The 21,027-nt window shown below is 47.1% G+C and overlaps 1 protein-coding gene across 2 annotated transcripts in view; it reads right to left on the minus strand.

The window, feature by feature from the left end:
• PEX14 (peroxisomal biogenesis factor 14) overlaps window positions 1-21,027 on the minus strand; it is a 133,259-nt gene that overhangs the window by 56,656 nt on the left and 55,576 nt on the right. For both annotated transcript variants that reach the window (XM_081087047.1, XM_081087048.1), the window contains exon 3: window positions 18,287-18,371. In XM_081087047.1, the coding sequence (XP_080943173.1) occupies window positions 18,287-18,371 (85 nt within the window). The remainder of the gene's footprint in view (window positions 1-18,286; window positions 18,372-21,027) is intronic.

The raw sequence follows: 21,027 nt of genomic DNA on the forward strand, positions 1-21,027 counted from the left end.
ACCTAGCCGGCTCTGCTCTTGCACCTCAAAAACAGATTGTTTAACTGCTCTAGTCCCTGCGGATCAGAGCTCTAATTTCAGACACACGGCTCCCTGGCCTGTCTCTCCCGTGTAGAACATTCTGATAGGTTAAATGCAGCCATTTAAGTGCTGTAATGAGAGTGCTTTTTTGGGGTTTCCTTAAACATTGATTTTTTTCCCCTCTCATTTTATACTGAAAGCCATTTTTAACATGTTCTTCTCTACAATTTCCCCCTCCTCCCCCCATTACACATGTAGGGGAGGAAGAAGGAGAAAGGCACTTTAAGTCAATGTCTTGAAAGGTTAGTTCAGAAGTGAATGGATAACAATACGAAACATTCAAACCATTTATTTAAAAATCTTTTTAATTTAATATTTTTAACTAAAAAAAACAAAGGCAGAGGCAGAGGTAAAAGCCACCAAATGGACCGCGACAATGGTGGTCTGGGGCAGAAATGGTCCATGAGAGCCTATGCAGGTACACAAGGCACACCAGGTGGGCCTGGGCTAGGTTACTGGGGGCTCCGTGGTTTTACTGAGGGACGGGAGGGGTGAGTTCCAAGATGCCCAGCACATGCTTTAAAGCCACCCCAAGTCAAACTAGGAAGCTGTTTTCCATGGAAAGGCTGGACAAATGCCAACTAAGCAAGACACTTACAGAGAAGCAGCTTGCTTGCAGATATACTTTTAAAAACAACTATAGAACCCCTATGCTTTTCAAAACTGCAGATCCCGTCACTGCCAAAGCAGGTCCACTGGTGCCCAGGCACAGGCGGGACGAGCTGTCGGGCTCTGAGGCTGCCGTCCTGTGAGACCCGCAGCTGCGGCCTGAGCCCTGGGGGGCTGGACCAGCACCAGAGGGGCTGGAAGAAGGAAATGCTCCCCTCCATCCTTCCTACAGGTGACCGGAACCAGTCCAGGACTGGCACCCTCTGCTGACTGCTCTGGGATCTCCCAGGAAGTCGTGTGATTACTAACCAGGCCTTTCCCACCCTCCCGCGGCTGGAGCTTCTGACCTAGGCTCTGCCTCCGCTCCAGGACAGTTGCTACCCCCGGACTCACTGACTTGTCAGAGAAGGCCCTCTGCCACCAGAAAGCCAAGGCACACGCAGGGTCAGGTCACTGTCACCACCATGTCACTCAGGGTACAGGGAGGCCTGACACCCGTGGAGGCCGCCTCAGCAAAGCTGACTATCATGAGAAGACAATGGAAACACGCAGACACGACCTCCCCTTTCTAACTCAGGGAAGAGCAAATCAGAGGCGGATGACGGAGGGGAGGGGGCATCAGGAGCCGAGTGCTCGGCGGCAGGTAGGGTAGCCGCCCACCCTGAGCATGTCCCATTCAGGAGAGGAGCCCTCCTCAGGAGCAGATGCAAGAGTGCCTGCCCCACAGACGCCATCTTCTCTTTCTCCTGAGCCTCAGGGTTCAGTGAAACCCCTTAATGGTGTCTGTGCAGAGAGCAAGCCTAGCAGTCACCCTGTGGGGGCACCTTTGAAAGCCAGGAGACCTGCGCTGTGCGTCTTGACGCCTGAGGGGGACACGGCCTGGCCGTGGAGCGGCGGCTGCATGATCACCAGCCACGTGACAGGTCTCCAGGGATTCCTTCTCGGCCTTCTCTTTCCCTCACGCTGTCTCCAGCTCCTGGTCCCACAGTCCCTCCACTCCAGTTGCCTCCATGCCAGCTCCCCAGGCCAAGCAGCTGGACAGTCAGCCAGGCTCCTCCCTCTTCTCACGCCTCGTCACCTCATTCTCCCTAGCCCACCCCCTCCATCCCCACAACTGCCCTTGTTCATCCATCATTCTCACCTAAATTACTGCAGTGGACTCACCTGCCCACTCTACCTTCAGAGAGAGCTTTCTGAGTACAAACACGATACACTACTCTTCCACATAAAACTCTGCAATAGCTTCCCCACTGCCCACACAACAAAACCCAAGCCTTTGAGCAAAACACACATAAAACCTGACCCCAAGTCCACCTCTCCAACTTATCAGCCCGTTTCTTGAAATTCTCTGGACCATTCCTTGCCTTGGACACTGTGTTCCCACCCCATCTCTGCATGGAATAAAGTCACCACTTCTTCCCAAAGCCTAAATACAGCTAACCCTCTCGGAGGGCTCCTATAAAGGCAACCTCGTCTATGACTCCTTATTACAGTAACCCTTCCCCCCCTTCCCCACTAGTCCTCCTCACCCCACAAAACTGACCACCCCTCTCTGCGCCTCTCTCCACATGCCTATCACAGGACCCATAATGTCATCACCCCTACTGCACCTGCTTGCATATCGTGAAACCTCACCAGACTACAAACATTAAATCTCATTTTTGTATTTTCAGTGCTCAGCACAAATATCAGGACATAAAAGAATTGTATGATTAATAAGTGATTAGCGAATGGATGGATGGATGGATGATTTTTCCACTGTATCATTCTGCCTCTATGTGTAAAATTGTCTTGAAACTAGCCATTTATACAAACACATATGTAGATACATAGAGAATAGACACATGAAAAGGAGCAACAAACCCAGAGCAAATTACTCCAAAAAGCAGGTAATTTTAAAATGTTTGTTTTACTTACATATGCATTATAACTTCCTGATTAAGTTTTTGTTAGACTAACACTGAAATTATTTTGCATCCCTGATCCCACATGGAAAAGGAGCAGAGCTACAGAGAATCAAAGAAAAGCAGGTTTAAGATGAAATTTTTGTGGTGAACATTCACAGGTGAATAGCTGAGAACTGGACCCGTGTACTCTTGGTTTACTATGAAATCCTTTTAAACAAATAACTACCATTTCCTCAAAACAAACAGAGTAATTACAGCAAGGCCGCGTTAGCATTCAGCAGTGGCCGGGATATACATTAACTGCCTGGAACCGCCTCGGGATAATCTGAGCGCCGATCTGAGCTGCCGGGGCAGGGCCGCCTAATGCACCCACTCCAGTGTTCTGTGGAATGACATCCGCGCTGATGGAGGCGAGCTCTGCTCCGTGGAGGTTCGACTCCTGAGAGTGGATCTTAAAGGTGAGGCACAGTGGCTCAGGAGAAAGTCGATTTAATTTGTTTAATATCATAAAAAGGGACATTTCCACATGGACAGCAAGGACATGAATATCATGTGTGTATGGCAGAATTATAAACGCATTTTTGGCGAAATTCAATAAAGCTGATTCTACTGCATAGGGTCAGCAATTTACTATAAAAAATGATATGATTGCAATTTTTAATATAACCCATGTATTTGCTGCAAGATGCTCTGGAAGAGTGTGTAATGTAACCATTCGACCTCTCCGCTGGAGCACAGATCACCTTGTTTACCCTTTCTTGTCCTGATAAAACCCTCGCCCAGAACAACAAAGTCATTTACTAACAGGCAAGTCCAAGCCTTCCTCTTCTCCAGCCCGAGAACAGACTCTCTGGGTGAGAGCCCGCGTGGAAGGCAGCAAGAAAATCTCCAGAGCTGAACAAAACTCAAATTATATTCATCTTCTATTCCCCATCATAGAAATGTATATGGAAAGGCATGGATGACACAACCTCCACGGTCATTCTAGGCTTCATTTCTAATCACGTGATTCTTCCAGGAGAGAGCCCTAGTCCACAGCAGCAGACACACTGAAATTCAGCTCAGTGATGACGGAGACCTGGTCCTCAGATTCAGTGGACTTCCGTCATTCTCCATGCTCACGTGCACATTTTTTGAGGAAATAACTTGGGTTAACATGAAGATGAAGTGAGCAAACGTACGTGAGAATGGTTTTAAACTATAAAGCAAAGTACATGTGCCAGTGGTTACTACTCCGTCTGCATCGAATCATCTCAGCCTTGCTGATAAATTACAGTAGCTGTATTACTGTGGTTTCCACTGTCTCATCACCAAGTCCTCGGAGGGCACAGACATCTGTGTCCTCTTGCCACTCAGCACAGTGCTCAGCAAATAGCAGACCAGGAGTGCTTGGTGAACAGAGCTGAACTTGGCCACTGGTGATATGAAAAAGTCTAGCTCAGGGGATATAAAACTCAGTAGAACTATTATTTTCAATGGTAGAACTATTATTTTCAATGGCATCTCCAGATGGAAGCTGGTATGAAGTCCCTCTTATTTTCACTGACAACTACAGTCCCACCATGGGCTCCTGCATCCAGTCAAGCCCCTTTCCTGCCTCAGAGCCTGGGGGCTGGCTGTCCCTCTGCCGATGCTCCTCTTCATGTTCCGGTCCCAGGGACCTCCCAATGCAAACCTTCCGCACCCGCTGGCCCCACCCCGGCCCCCTTGCCCTCCCAATATTCCCTATCATAGCACTTTAACTGTAACAATTCTGCACATCTCACATTTCTGGGGGAGTCTGTACCCACTCCAAAACATTGTCTGTTTTATTTACCATATAGCCTCAGTCCCAGAGCCAGTGCAGCGCCTTGTAAAAAATATGCACTCAGTAAATACTTGACGACCTGATGAATGATTAGTAAAAATCTTTCAAAACCAAGTATTACAGTCTTCCAAACAACAGTGCTATTTTGTATTATTTCTAATTTAGTACTTCGAATCCTCTTTTCCAAACTGCTTAAAGGAAAGTCTTTGATGGAAAAAAAAAAGTAAGTAAATATCAGAAATGGGCTCAAAAGAGGTCATCACGAAACTCCGTATTTGTTCTCTTTCAATTACATTCTGTACAAATTAGCTCCGTCTGTAAGTTAAATCGCTTTTTCCAACTGCCTCTTCTTCAAACTCAACCTGTGTTCTTTGGGTCAAGACCCTCAATTTTGCAATTAGAATAATTTAATTGACAATTCTGCTTGTGCCTCACCAAGCAGCAGAGGGCCTGGCTTTGCTCTGCAGCTTCCAGGTTTACCACTGTCCGTGGTAAAGTGTCTTCTTGTTAAAGCCAAAAACGAAGTGGGAGAGTGCCCGTTCCTACGCACTTGAGGTTTCACTGAAAAGATGACATTTATGTGGCTGTGATGTTTAATTTATCACAGAGGGTCATGATTTCCCCCCATGAAATGCCATAACAGGGTCAACTTTAACTTTACAAATGGAAGCCTTTGCAATCATTTAACAAACTGAAAATCTACACAGAATTTAAAGACCACCATATTACTTACTAAAGACCATCTCCCCAACAATCTAATTACAGAAAGATTACTTTAAAGGGCTTTAAAACTAAAAAGACTAATTAACAGTAAGAGACCAGAGCATTCCCAAGTCCTCTGTCTGATGAAAGGGGTGAGATCTGAGAGGACTAGCTTCTACCAGAATGTCTTAGAAACCAAACACAGGTCTGTCTAAAGTTGGAAGGGAAAAATTAGCAGTGTTGTTCAAGTGTCAGCACAACTTACCCATCATTCTATTTACTGAGAACAGTTACTGAATTACCTCTACTTACCTCAAAAAATGCAAAGGTGATAAAGCTGCTGACTCACCAACCTAGCCAGACTACAATTAAATGTAAACTTTAAATAAAAGCACACTAACTTACACTTTACAAATACAGCCACTCCAACCAACACACACACACACACACACACACACACACACACACACACACAGCAATGGTAGCAGATAAATTCATTTTTATAAGGCATAGGCTCAAAAAATGTTAATAAAGCAATGGATTGGCAAATGAATACTATGCAATATTTTAAAGTCTTCCTAATTATAGTCCAATCAACATAAAATATTTTCCAGTAGAGACTGCCTTATGTTGTACCGTATGTTAAGTTTCAGAAGTCCCCGCTTCCACATTTTCCAACAGCTCCTATAAACCCACATACCATGTAGTCCCTGTGGTGACACTCCCTTGCCTGCCCTGACCAAATCAATCTCATTAGAAGAACTCCCAGGCCTAAGTGAGGCAGAAAGGAGTGACAAGTATTCTTAAAACCATCTCAGAAAGCCAGTGGTGATACAGAACACATCAATATTTATCTCTTGGACAAACTGGAGATACATCACTACAGCTTTTGTTAACAATTTAGGGCCCAGCTCTTCTCAAAAACAACAAAAATAGTTGACTAAGAAAGTTCCTTCCCTCATATATACACACCATTTGCTGTGTTGAATGGAATACTTCAGATTTACAATAAACCACTGCCACCTGCTCAGACTGAAAACATGAACCCTCTTTGGCTGACTTTTTTTATTAGCATGCTCTGGAGCAAAATGAACGCTCCCCTCATCTTATGGGCTGTTTATATAAATGGCTTGAAAAATCCTAAGTTAAGCCTTTGGTAAAGGCTTGTTGTATAAATGGGCCCGTACTGTTTGGGGGCAAATTTGTGAATCTTTTTCCTCCTACGATTCCTCTGCCAGCACTCAGCACCCACCCCCACCTCTTTCTAGCGTGCCTTCTGGTATCAGAGAGGCTGGAATGCCAAAAGCTACACTTCCCAGACTCCCTGGCAGTGAGAGTTCTGGGGAGGAATTGGGTGCACTCACCAGTGAGCTGGAGAGTGGAAGGAGGCAGAAGACCTGGAGCCGCTGATTGCTGCAAACATCAGCTGACTGGTGAGCTGGAGGGAAACACCAAGGTTTCCCACTGCAGTGTCCAATCTCTAGCCTCCAGCTGCTTACAGAGGTAGAAGCCAAGTTCATATTCCTATGTCCTGTCACTGTTTTAACGGATGTCAGAACACAACACAGTGGTCCTGACCCCTGGGTCATAGCTACCTACCAGGTGTGCTCTTGAACTCAAAAGTTCTAGTGGTGGCCGGCCAGTGTGGCTGTGGTTGAGTGTTGACCTATGAACCAGGAAGTCACGGTTCGATTCCCAGTCAGAGCACATGCCCAGGTTGCGGGCTTGATCCCCAGTGTGGGGCATGCAGGAGGCAGCCAATCAATGATTTTCTCTCATCACTGATGTTTCTCTCTCTCTCCCTCTCCCTTCCTCTCTGAAATCAATAAAAATATATATATTTTTTAAAAGCTCCAGTGGTAGCCTTCTGATCCCCCAATTTCCTGAGTGGGGGAAAGAGGGAGCAGCTCCCCTGGAAGTCACCCTTCAATGTTCTGGAAGTCATTCCTGGAGGCCTGACCTTGAGTCTACTCCTCTAGCCCTGTAAATAGCGAGCAAGCTTCTAACTGCCTGTATTAAATTCCTCTCTGCTCAAAATTCGTAGAGATTCCGATTGCATGAATTTTTTATCAACAAGTTTATCTCTTTAACATAACATTACAGCAAACTCAGTAGAGCACATTAAGAATAACCTTCAAAGAGGAAATATACTATGATCATTGTCACTGTCAATGAAGCTCTCTTTTTAGTGCCAGACACTCTGCTAAGCACTTGTCACGTCATTTTTATTTAATTCTTACAAGAACCTTTTGCAGCAAATACTACCATTGAGCCCATTTTACAGTTAAAGAAACTATGGCATTGTGAGGCTAAGTATTTTATCGAGAAAGAGCCACACAAGTGGAAAGGAGGTGGGACTTGAACCCAGGCAGTCTACCGGAAGATTCCAAACATGTCAATTGGTCAGTCCCTCTTAAGAATGCTTCCAAAGCCACGTGGTTTCACTACTAGAAATAAACTGCAAATATGACAGCTGCATCTGCCTCTGCTCCCAGCTCAAAACCCTGGGACACACACGCACACGCCACTGGGAAGAACATGAAATGGTGCATCTGCTTTCAAACGCAGTTTGGAAGCTTCTTAGAGTTAAACATGCAGCTACCATAGGACCCAGACATTCCACCCCTCAGGGGAAAGGGAATTATATTCCTTACAAAGATTTATTCACAAATATTCATAGCAGCTTTATTTTTTTAAATATATTTTTATTGATTTCAGAGAGGAAAAGAGAGGAAGAAAGAGAAGAAACATTAATGATCACTGATCAGCTGCCTCCTGCATGCCCCCTACTAAAGATCGAGCCTGCAGCCCTGGTATCGCCCTGACCAGGAATCGAACCAGTGGCTTCCTGGTTCATTGGTAGATGCTCAACCACTGAGTTATGCCAACTGGGCTAGCAACTTTCTTTTCTTTTTTTTAAATATATTTTTATTGATTTCAGAGTGGAAGGGAGAGGGAGAGAGAAATAGAAACATCAAAGACAAGAGAGAATCATTGGTTGGCTGCCTCCTGCACGATCGGGGATCAAGCCCACAAGCCGGGCATATGCCCTGACCAGGAATCAAGCCGTGACCTCCTGGTTCAGAGGTTGACCCTCAACTACTGAGCCACCGCAGCTGGGCGCAGCTTTATTTTTAATAGCTAAAAACTGGAAAGAACTCAAATAACTCTCACAGGTGAATGGGTAAATAATTGTATTGTGTCCAAATAATGGAATACTAGCAGCAATAAAAATAATATATGTAACAATGTGGATGAATCTCAAAATAATTATGCTGAATGAAAAAAGCCAGAAAAAAAAGGAACATACTGTGTAATTAATTCCCTTTATATAAAATTCTAGAAAATACAAACTAACCTATAGTGAAAGAAAGCAGATCAGGGCCCGCCTGGGATCCAGGGTGTGCTGGGGGAGGCAGGAGGAAGGAATTACAAGGGGCACGAGGAAACATCTGGGGGTGATCAATGAGTTCATTGTCTTACAGTGATGGTTTTTAAAATTCACAAAAATTTTGTAATTGTACAAATTAAATACATATAGTTTACTGTCTGTGAATTATACCTCAATAGAGCTGCCTAACACACTGGAACAACCCTGAGAGCCATCTTCAGTCCTGCCTCCCTCTCCTCCTCATCCAACCCACTACAAGCACGCGTACTCTTTCTTCTACAGTCTGCAGTTCTGCCCTTCCTTTCCAGAAAGTCTGTGACACAGCTCAGAACGCTGGGTCCTAGTTCTGATTCTGCCATTTATTTGCACTACTTAACCTTTCTGAGCCTCAGTTTCCTCATCTGTAAAATGGGAGCTTCATTAAATCATGTACTCATTCAAGACGTATTTAGTAACATGCCTACTACAAAGATTATAGTGAAGAAGACTTTAATATATGTGTTTTATAAGCCATAAAAGTCTCTACATAAATATTCTATCTTTTACCTTTTCTACTTCCACCTTCCCAGTCCAGATCCTCCACACCTGACAAGGGACTCAGCAAGACCTTCTTTATAGTGAGTCTTATTACTGCCAAGCCAATTCAGTTAAATCCAGAGCCCAGAGTAAACTTCCTCAGGTAGAGTTTTCGCAGTATCAACTGGTTCAAAAAGCCCTGTGGACTATCTATATACATAGAAAGCCAGCGACTGGAACGCTGGAACAACTGGAACAACTGGTCTCTATGACGCCCATTGTGGCCAGTGAACCAGCCCGATGAGGGGGGGCGGGGGGGGGCCCGACTGTCCTGATCGCCCCCCCTCCACCCCAATAAGGGCCGGGCCAGTCAGCCAACCTCCTGCAGCCCCTCCCCCCGCCCGGCCCCACCCCAGATCAGCCCCCCCACCCCAAACAGAGGCAGGGCCTGCCGGCTAACCACCTGTGGCCCCTCCCCACGGCCAGCTCCGCTCCTGATGGGCCCCCACAACTACAATCGAACCACGGCCCCTCCCCGCAGCCAGCTCCACCCCAGAATGGCCCCCCCCACTCCGGTCAGGGGCAGGGCCAGCCAGCCAACCACCCATGGCCCCTCCTCCAGGCTGCTGGCCCCTGATCAGCCCCTCCCCGCCCCACTTGGGGTAAGGGCCAGCCAGCCCACTGCCCATAGTCCCTCCCCACAGCAGGGCCCACCCTCGATCAGCTCCCACCACCCCCATTAACCCACGGCCTCTCCCCCAGCCAGCTCCGCCCTCGATCGCCCCCACACACACCAATCGGGGATGGGGCTGGCCAGCCAACCTCCCACAGCCCCTCCCCACAGCCATCCCCACCCCGAATACCCCCTCACACCCCATTCAGGGGCAGGGACCACCAGCCAATCTCCCAGGGCCCCTCCTCGAAGCCAGCCAACCTCCCATCATCTCCTCCTCCCAACAGGCCTGGCTCCAATCTGCCCCAATTGGGGCCGGGCCAGCCAGACTCCACCCATGCACGAATTCATGCACTGGGCCTCTAATTATTTATAATACTGAGTCCTAACACTGGCTCCTCCTTCACTGCCCATCTCACCAAACTCAATTCCCTGCCTTTGTGCAAACCCCCTGGTCCAACCCAGCTAATTGCACACATACCTGTGCATAAGCCTCCCTTACTCACAATACCCTCCAACTCTTCTCTGACCATCTACGCCCACTGCCTCCCTCAGTGTCTAGGTCAAAAGTGAGCTGTGTTGAGCATGAGCAACTTGGAAAAGAGTGTTTTTACTGGATACTATAAGACTGAAGACAAGCCTGGCCGGCGTGGCTCAGTGATTGAGCTTCAACCTATGAACCAGAAGGTCACAGTTCGATTCTAGGTCAGGGCACATGTCTGTGTTGCGGGATCAATCCCTAGTGTGCAGCGTGCATGAGGCAGCCGATCTATGATTCTCTCTCATCATTGATGTTTCTATCTCTCTCTCCCTCTCCCTTCCTCTCTGAAGTCAATAAAAATATTTTAAAAATAAATAAAAAGACTGAAGACAAAAAGAACTGCATATAAACAATGTACTCTAGTTGGTAATGGCACCTAAGTTAGCAATCCTGAAGCTACTTGACATGACACTAGAGCTGAACAAACACCTAAATCACAGACTTAGGAATAACCAAGCTCCTTTGAAACTGTTCCCGTGTCTTCTGACCGCAGTCATGCCTTCACTCACTCGCTCATTCATTAGTCTCTGGCTGAGGCTGGCCAAGCTGCGCGCTGAGGATGCTGGAAAGAGTGAGACGCAGTCGCTGCCCTGGAGGAGCTCACAGTCCAGTGGGCTTTATCCTCTGGCCTCTCCCCCGCCTGACTTTGCTGGCTTCTAGCTGAGGGAGGCACTGCGGTATCGCATGGATACACACAGGCCTAGCTGATAAGCACTCGGCGTCACTCCCACAACCTCCTGATGAGCCTGTTGTACAAGACGGAGTTGGCTTTTCTTTCGTGAAGTGCCTAACGCAGTAATACTCCGCACACAAGAGGCACTAAATAAAGGCTGAACGCCTAACCAATGCCCTCGGACCCATAAAATGTCCAACAACGACAAAGAAAACGAAGCTGTATACTGCATCTGAAAAAAGATAACCTTCAAGTTTCTGAGGCTTTCCATTTATTTAAATGTTTATTTGGAATCAAAACTTAAATTTATGAGCCCATATCCCTTCAGAAACAGGCTAAAAGGGTTCATTTAGAACGAAAGCATTTTTCATGTAACCGATGACCACAATGTCCTCTGAGAGTCCAAATCTGTGCTGTGTTCATAAGAAGTCCTGTGCTGCCTTTTTTTTCTCATTAACTTTTTTCTACTTAGAAAATAGTTTTATGTTCTCTTTGAGGGAACACAATCTCATGAAATTTTAAGCAAGAAGAATATACCCTGTCCCTAACCGGTGTGGCTCGGTAGATAAGAGTGTCGGCCTGCGGACTGAAAGGTCCCAGGTTCGAGCCCAGTCAAGGGCATGTACCTTGGTTGCAAGCACATCCCCAGTAGGGAGTGTGCAGGAGGCAGCTGAATTGATGTTTCTCTCTCATCGATGTTTCTAACTCTCTATCCCTCTCCCTTCTTCTCTATAAAAAAATCAATAAAATATATTTTTTTAAAAGAATAATATACCCTAGTCTACTCACCATATACAAAATGCTTTTATTTTAGCAAAGTGCCAAACTAACACGTGTCGAGCACTGTCTACACAAGAATATATTCACTGCAGCGTTGTCTGAAACAACAAAACATAAGAGTCAACCTCTATGTTCAGTAACTTGGGACCGGCTAGAAGAGACTGAGACACGTGTAATGGAATACTACACAGCCACTGAGAAGAACGAGGCAGGCCCGTGTATCGGTGTGGAACGGCGGCCAAGACACAACGTCAAGCGTAAAGTGTAAACCTGCTACCACTGTATTTGAGAAGTGTTTGTTTCTGTGGGGGGAGTAACAGATGCCGGCATGCTTCTCTATGGACACATTACCTTTGGAACGATGCGTAAGAAACTGGTAATGGCACCCTCTGGGAAGAAGAACAGGAGGGGAGACGGGACCAAGAGATAGGAGGAAGAGTTCTTTTTCACTGTATAGCCTTCTTTACGGTTTTGAATTTAAGCCTTGTACATATCTTACATTTTCAAAAAGATGAAAGAAAACCTTTAATACAGTAGTCCCCCCAAATCCACAGTTTCAGTTAACCACGATCAACCACAGTCAAAAAACAGTAAATAGAAAATTCCAGAAGTAAACATTCATAAGCTTTAAATTACACACCCTTCTGAGGAGAAAGATGAAATCTCGAACCCTCCCACTCCATCCCTCCAGGGACGTGAATCATCCTTCTGTCCACCCTCCCCATGCTGCACGCGCTCGCCCGTCCGTCACTTAGTTATCAGCTTGGCTGTGGCGGTATGCAGTGCTTGTGTTCCAGAAACCCTTCTTTTACCTCATAGTGAAAGCACAAGAATCGTGATTCTGGCAACTCGGATATGCCAAAGAGAAGCCATAAAGTGCCTCATTTAAGTGAAAAGGTGTGTCTGCTAGGAAAAAATACAGCGTATACAGGGTTCTGTACAATCCACGGTTTCAGGCATCCACTGGGATCTTGAAACTTAACCACCGCAGATTAAGGGGGGACTGTTGCACAATGTAATATTATTTCAGGTACACAAGTTTAAGAAAAGAAGAATCACTTTTCATTTTCAGGGGAAAATCTCATAGCAGCTGGGTAAAGCCAGAGAGCTTTGTTATTCCCGCCCACCCCACCAAGCTGTCCACTGCCCCCCAACCCACCCAATCATAGGGTGAAGTGTGGGTACCTACTTGACTCAGCGTACTTTGGGGAGCAAGTGTTATCAGCTCCCCTCTGCATGGGGAAGCCATGGTAACCCTATTTCCACGGCATTCAGCTGGTCTAGCTGCTATAGCTCACCCCGGATGCCTAGGAAAATCTGTGGAGCTCAAGACAAGTTTGGATAACAAGGGAAGCAGGAAAATTGATGGGGGGAACACCAGTCAGTGTGATGAATGGGCTGGTCCAGAACAGCAGGTGACAGATATGCAGATGCAAGACTGGCAGGGAAGGAAGATGGTCCGTTTACAACAGATGGATGGAGATGCTCAATCATCCTCAGGAACAAGCACGTGGCTGCCACACACAGCCCTGTCTGCTTGGCACCAGCGGCTCCCCTCACACCTGCAGGGCACAGCTTCCCACCCCAGAGGCTCTCTGCACTGGACCCAAACCAGGGCAGGGCCGGGGGCGTGGCAGCAGGCAGTGTGTGAGGAAGATGTCACTCAGCCGCAGCTGGGCTCTCAGGGATTGACTGCCGAACTTCTTTCTCCAGCTTGTAAACACATACCCACTTTGTCTCTGTAGCTCTCGCTCCTGAGTAAGGCTGTACTGCTGGGGTGACCTGTTTGCCCAGGACTGAGGAGCTGCCCGGGACTTAAGAATTCCGGTGCTAAAGCCGGGACAGTACTGGGCAAACCAGAACCAATGGTCGTCCTACTTATGGGCCACTGCCCTCTCCGTGTTTTCTCCCTCTTCATGGTGAGAGAGGGAGAACCTATTCAGTTCAAGTTCAAGGCTGAGTAGAACTCCTCGTGTAGTCATCTGAGACAAACAGAGAAGTAACACATGCCAAGAAAAATCATCCGACCCTTGTCTTTCTCAGAACGAGAACATGTTTTTAAGGTGGCTCCAGCAGTACGGGAATGAATTTAAGTCTTGATGCGGCAACCCACATCTCGTCAACAAAGAGTCAGAAGGGCCAGGCCGCCCCTCGCAGGGCCAATGCTATTCCTTCCAGCTCAGCCGCAGGAGTTTTCCAAGGACAAGGAAATGGGCCGCGATCAAGCGCGGGTGGTAGCTGGCATGCTCTCCGTCCTCTTCCCCGGCCCCTCCAAGCTATCTGCTGGACCCACGCTCCAGAAAAAACAGCGTTATAACAAGACTTCTGGCTTCTCTAAGACACATTAAAGAATTAATTGCTGAAGGAGAAAATTAATTTTAGAGACACATGAGGTTACTTTTTTTTCCTGGAGATGGGGGAGGAAACGCAGTTATTTTCGTTTTCATCCTGGGGGCACAAGCTGGGAGCTGTCCAGTCGATAACCTGGCCATCAGAACAAGGTTTGTAATTAAAAGGTCAGTGACCTGGAAAGCCGGGGCCCACTCCCAGAGCTTCTCAGTAATGATGGCACTATTAAATTAAGACTGTTATGAAATCAATGCTAAAAAAGCTTTCATGGTAACGAGACTCCATTCAAGGACATGCAAACTACCTCGTGAAATGGAGAAAATGATAAAAAAGAAAAGTAATAAAAGAGAGCCAAGTTGAAATCTGTGTAAGAATGTACTTCCCCTTAAAATAGTCCAGTGAGAGAAGCCTTCCCCTCGGCCCCCTCTCAAGGCTGAGACCTCAGGATTCTCCCTCGCGTTCACTTCCTGCAAGGAGGCAGTTTTCCAGGGGGGGGGTCCGCTTCCAGGAACAGAAGAAAGAGAAGGTCCTGTCTCACCGTTCAGAATGAGGAAGCGGGGCGGTGAGTTTTATTTGCTTAGGTTTCCTCCCACCCCAGACTGTTTCTCAGCTGAGGGAGGAGCTATATCCACTGGAGAGGGCACCACAAGCAGTGCCGGCAGCACCACGGGCCTCACTGCGCAGGATGGCAGTGAAAGCGCAGTGCGCAGGCAGACAACTCCCCGTGCCTCCACCTCTTCTAGCGCCTCAGCCCCGTCCCCCTCGATCGCGCAGTCCTTTCCCCACCTTACGCTCAGCCTGCCACACGTCTGGAAGCAGACTGCCTCCTACATTTTGTGGTTGGATAGGGTGTCAGATCAACATAAGCCTATTGACAACAATGACCCAGCCTCTAACTTTCCGGACTGATTCGATTGCTGTTTGTAAGCTGGACTGCAGCCTGCTGAGAGCCTGGCCATGATGCCTGTCTGACAAGAAGCGCTTCCATGTAGAGGCCAGTTCTGTGCGGGCTTAAACCCCACGCGCAGTCACTGCCCTGCACGTGGGCTGGCTCTGCAGTTGATGTGTCATCTGCAGAATCGAGTGGTTGAGAGGAAACATTTCTTCTAACGCTCTGAAGGTGAACAGCTGCTTTTCTCTTTCATCCAAAAAACTCCCGATAAAAGAAATGTTGTAAATTACACAAAATGGCAGTACAAACTTCAAAGAAAATGATAAATGACTCTAATAACTTCATGTTTCTCATTAATGACTCCATATTCAGACTTTAAAGCATCCGAAAGAGATCTCCAAAAAACAAAAATAAAAAAACACAAACACAAAAGACCTTTGCAAGCCACGTTCTTCCATCCCTGTGCCACTCTCCACGACCCCTCCCCCGCCTCCCAGTCCCAGAAATCAGAGCATCCGTCTAACCTGTCAGTAACGGGGGCAGGGAGCAGCCCCTGCTCCCGCTGCAGTTTCACAATAAAACAAACTCAGCTGATGCGCCTCAAGTTACCCTCATTTTCCACCGAACTGACATGCACTACAGGGATCTCAATTTCTATATTAAATATTAAATAATATTAAAAGAAAACAAAATTGGATTTGCCTTTTCAGGAAAGAGATGTTTATTAAAAAAAAGAAAGTCAAGATTATAATTCAAGGCAGAGCTCCACTGCAATTCCCCGAAGTGACATTTGCTAGGAAAAGCCAAGACGACAGTAGCTGTGCGCTCGCCTCACGCCAGCACTCCCAACCCACCACTGCAGTGAGTCCTTCGGGGAGACACCAGTGGTCAGGGTACCAGAACCTTGGTCCCCCCACCCCTAAGACAGCCTCCCCAGCCCCAAAGACCAAGTCTCCTTCCTTCCCAACTTCTGTTAGGGACAGGCACATGCTTGCTCCTTTGCAAAAGCCCCTCCTCCCTCATCCTATTCTCAGGATGGTGCCAAGATACACTTAATCAGTCCCCTGACCCTGGGAACAACAGGTAATTTTAAAAGTGACGTTTAAATCCACGATGGGTTCTTCTCCCCCAGACGTCGATCAAACCTTAGAATTCTCTGTCCAGAAAAGGTCCTGCCAGAACTTTGCCTATTGTGACTCAGCTCAGAAATGGGTAATTACTGATAATTATCAAAGATAATTATCAAATATCTTTTCAAAGAGAATGGAGATGTGGGATTAAGTCCAGCTACTCCAAGTTTAAATACAGTAAATGGCTGGGGAAGAAGGATAGGGTGCCTCTCGAGGTTTCTGCTGCCGAAAATTCTAAACGCGCTAACCCACACGAGGGGTCAGGAAGGGGTGAAGCCCACTGCCAGCGAATACTCATCTCCTTCAGGTCTGCGCACAACTACCACCTCAGAGCGGGACCTGCTCTAACCGTCGGTGTAAAAGTGTGACCCACGCCCACACCAACACCACGATCTGTACACAACCCACGGCCGAGCCAGGGCACCTGCCATCCCATATACCACACGTGTCGTTCTTTCACTCACTGGTCTGCCTTCCTCAGTAGAAGAACTGAAGTTCTGAGAGGGCAGGGATTTCCTCGGCTCCGACTAACGCAGGGCGTGGCACAGAGTAAACACTCTTAGATGAATTAATCTACCAGTTGTGTTTTCTTTTAAAAAGGAGCAACAAATAACAATTATACAAAATGGTTTCCTCTCTACAGCGATTATTAGCCAACTAACTCAAAAGAAGTATTATTTGGTCTGGAGTTTCTCTCTCTCTCTCTTTTTTTTCTCTCCCTCTCCCAGTCAGGGATTTATTAAAATTAAACAGATTAGATGGAGCTCCTGATACTAAAACTGCTCAGCAAAGCCTGCGGTGGGGAAGTGCCGGGCAAACACCAGAGACATTTGTCTCTAAATTGCTCTAAATACCCTCTGCAAATGAAATTCTAACCCAGATGCGTTTGAGAGAAAATGAGGAATAACTGGTCATTGTCAGTGGAAGAGAAGATCAGGCAGTTATAATATTGCACAATATACTGGGGCGAAGGATCTCTCGGCAACCATAGATTTTGTCTCAGGTTACCCCGGGTAATCAACACAGCTTTTAGGCTCAGCTTTCCCCAGCTTCGATGCTTTGATGAGAGAGCTGAAATCCCCAAGCTTTTATGATTAATTACTCCCCATAGGTACACATATTTCAAGGAAAAACTCTTTTATGGCATGATGGTTGTGGAGTGGAGAGGCCAGCCAACGCACTCCAAATTTTAATAATCTCCTGCTGATGGGGGCGAGCAGGATGCCGCCAGCGAGCACACAGCGCCCCTCTGCAGCTCGGTCCCATGGACGGTCTGGAGGCAACCTCTCCACAGCTCGCTGCCTGTGAATGAAATGCTCGGGCGTATTCGCCCTGGCCTGCGAGCCCAGCCCTGGAACTCCGTCCTGCAGGGTCACCTCAGTGGGATACCATGGAGCAGACCTAGGAAATACCACCAAACCACTCCACCTGCTTTTCCAGCCACAAATGACTTAAAGCTCAAAACCCAGAATTTTGAGGCTGGCATTCCAGCTCTTCAAGTAAAGAGAGTCTGGGGGGGGGGGGGGGGGCGCCACGCGGGGTTGGAGTCTCTTTCCTCCCTCATGGTTATAAGAGCTTTCTAGGAAAAAAAATGAAAAATTGGGTTTCTTTGTTTTGAGGGATTTTGGTGTAGTTGTTTTTTGTTGTTGTTGTTTAACAAAAAGAAAACTATCCTGAACTTCAACAGAGCCAGAATAGAGTCTGTCTGCTTTGGACAATACTGAATTGGTCAAGGCCCACTTACTCCATGCCTACAGAAATACCACCAAACCAGTAATTCACCACTTCAACCCATAAATCAGATGAACCCCAAGCTTGACCTTAACCTGACCTTGTTTATTCATCTCATTTCCCTTTTCCTTCATTTTTTTCTTCCTCATTCTTTATTACAGGAGCTAACCTGAGGCCAGCCGCCTTCCAGGCAGGGCCATTATCAGAAGATCGTAGCAGAAAGCAGGAGTCTTATCCAAGGGGCCTCTCTGCCGCTGAATGCAGCTGTGCCAGGCTGTTCTGGGCTAAGTTGTTGGCCTTATGTTTGGAGCTCAATTATCGGGGTTAGATCATCTCTGCTCCTCCGTTAGGAAAAAGCCAGCATTCCCCCCTAGGGGGCACCCCTCGTACCCACCCCCACTTTAGTGGGACAATTATAGGAGATCCCTTCATCAGCACTGCTTCCATCTGCCCCGTCCCGCCCCTTTCTGCAGGCCACTGTGCATGGCCACGAGGAACCAGTACCTTTCTTCTTAAGGAATGCTCTCCTGGTCGCAAGGGGGCTCTGGCGGACACGGGAGTTCTGTAGAAACTTCACTGCTGTTGCAATCTGGTGGGAGGGGATACAACAGAGAAGAAAAGTAAACGTCAATAGTGTGAATTTCAAGATTAAAAATCCTCTAAGTTTATCCCATGTCCATAGAAATAACACACCATTGGGGTCACATTAATAAGCAGTTATTTCTCACATTTAAAATCTACCTGAACAAAACGTATGTCAGTTCCCTGCCTTCACTGGTTTCCTGTATCTGATTCTATCAAATCTAATCCCCTCAGCCTAGCGTTTAAGATCTGCACAATCTCTTCCTGTCCTCCCTGTTCAAGCTGACTCTTCATCCTCCTCGGCAGGCAGCTCTCTCCTCCCAGCTCACCTACGTCACAACACGTGTGCCCGTGCTATACCCTGTTTCTAAAAGGCCTTCCCTTTCCCGCCTCTACTTGTCTAAACATTTCTCTCACACACACACACCCCAGCACGGCCCTTTGACGGCCTGTGCTAACTCCTGAAAGCCCTCCCTACATAAGCCAGCTGTCTCTGGTCTCCCTATTCTCTCAGCTTCCTCAGTGCTTGTCATGTGTACTGTACCGAAGACATAACTGCACTGTCTTCTAACAACCAGGCTGCCTCTCAAACACACTGCAAGAGCCTGAAGGAAGAGACTCTGCTGCCTCTGCAGAGCCCGGCAGAGTGCGGAACATCTGCTGGGCCGATCACCTGTGAGGCAGCACGCACAGCCTTTCACCCTGGTCCCCCTCACGTCATGGTGCTCGATTCAGAAAAGACTTCGAAGGACAAAGTTTGGGGTTTCATGGCTAAAAGCTGACAGACTGACAAATTGTCTATCTACCTTGGCAAGACAGTTAAGAAATCTTCATGTCTGTGAAGGAGCCACGGAGAGGACGGAAGAAGTGCTGAAGGTATTCACCTTCACGTCACTCAGCGCACACTCAGCGTGACTGCACGCAGCCTGTCTGCTCTCATCCCAGACACCAGCGCCATGGGAACCTGCCCCAGGTAGCCAGGGGGCTGTTTTAAATGACTGCCATGATTCATCTCATCAAAACCAAAGAATAATATAGTCTCATGTTACAGGTAAAGTCAACAGGCTTGCAGTTCACTCATAAGCTGTTGAGAGAAAAAAATGTCTAAGGGGCCAAATATAAGGAAGTTTTCTAAGATCCTTCAGACTAAGAGTAATATACAGAGATTCAAACAGAAAGTACTATGACTACAAGTGGAACACAAATTACAAATATTCTTTTTATATATATTTTTTTATTATTGATTTTTTATAGAGAGGAAGGGAGAGAGATAGAGAGTTAGAAACATCGATGAGAGAGAAACATCGATCAGCTGCCTCCTGCACATCTCCCACTGGAGATGTGCCCGCAACCCAGGTACATGCCCCTGACCGGAATCGAACCTGGGACCTTTCAGTCCGCAGGCCGACGCTCTATCCACTGAGCCAAACTGGTTTTGGCACAAATATTCTTTTTATATTTTATATGAATTTAAATTTTGAGACCAGACAGACTCCTTTGATGACAAAATATGTGGATAAATAAAAAGAAAAACAAGCCCTAACCAGTTTGGCTCAGAGGATAGAGCTTTTGGCCTGCGGACTCTAAGGGTCCCAGAGTCCCCAGGTTCGATTCCGGTCAAGGGCATGTACCTTGGTTGCGAGCTGATCAATGTTTCTAACTCTCTATCCCTCTCCCCTCCTCTCTGTAAAAAAATCAATAAAAAGTATGTGTTGTGTTTTTTTTTAAAAAAAAAAAAAAAAAGCCAGGGCAATTCCTTATATATTTCCCTAACACATTCTCCCTAAAGGATGAACTCAGAGATCCCAGTTTTTAAGTTTTGGACCTATGAATGATAGGAAACCTAGTGTTCCTTGAGACTGGTTATAATTTGCAAACATATTAGCTCCCATCATGAACTGCAGTGACCACCAACCAGTTCTAAACTACAGGAAACCGATGCTGAAAAGTCTAGAACCCCAAAACTACATACTCACCCCCTCCCGGCCTTCAATCACATCGTCTCAGGTTGCACCAAAATCAAGAATTGGACAAACATCCCCAAAATGGGTGCATTTTAATAAAGAGATGGGAGAGGGGAAAGAAAGAAGAGGGGGAAAAGCAAAGGAAAGGGGAGGAGGAGGGAAAGGGAGGGAAGAAGAAGGCAGGGGCATTCGGACAAGAGGAAGCAGAGGAGCCCGAGTAGAAGGGGAGGCAAAAGAACAGGAAAGGGGAGAAGTGGGGAGGGGAAGCGGCCAAAGAGGAAGGAGAAACCTACAGGAAGACAGGCCTGTGCCCTGGAAGAGGACAGTTATTCACACTGGCCCGGGCGGGCCCACGGGGTCAATGCCAACGTGCACAGCTCAGATGGCTCGGGAATCAATGTTCTTCACCTGGAGAAAAAAACACACCTCGACCCACGAGACTATCAGAGCGCTCACACCAGGCGCAGTCTCTGCTCGCGGGGCATGTGTACCAGGCAGCGGACGGTGTGTACCAGGCGGCGGACGGTGTGGCCCACCGAGGGGGTCCTCTGCAGGAGATGCTAACAGCACAGTTCCGCTCATTTACCCATAAGCATGCACCTTCCCCTCATCCTTCCAAAATTTTCCATGACAGAGAAAGAAAACAGAATCCCACCACTAAAACGCACAGGTTTCACCTTGCTTTTTTAATATAGTCCT

The sequence above is a fragment of the Myotis nattereri genome (assembly GCF_964212035.1).
Source record: "Myotis nattereri genome assembly, chromosome: 3".
Classification (NCBI taxonomy): domain Eukaryota; kingdom Metazoa; phylum Chordata; class Mammalia; order Chiroptera; family Vespertilionidae; genus Myotis; species Myotis nattereri.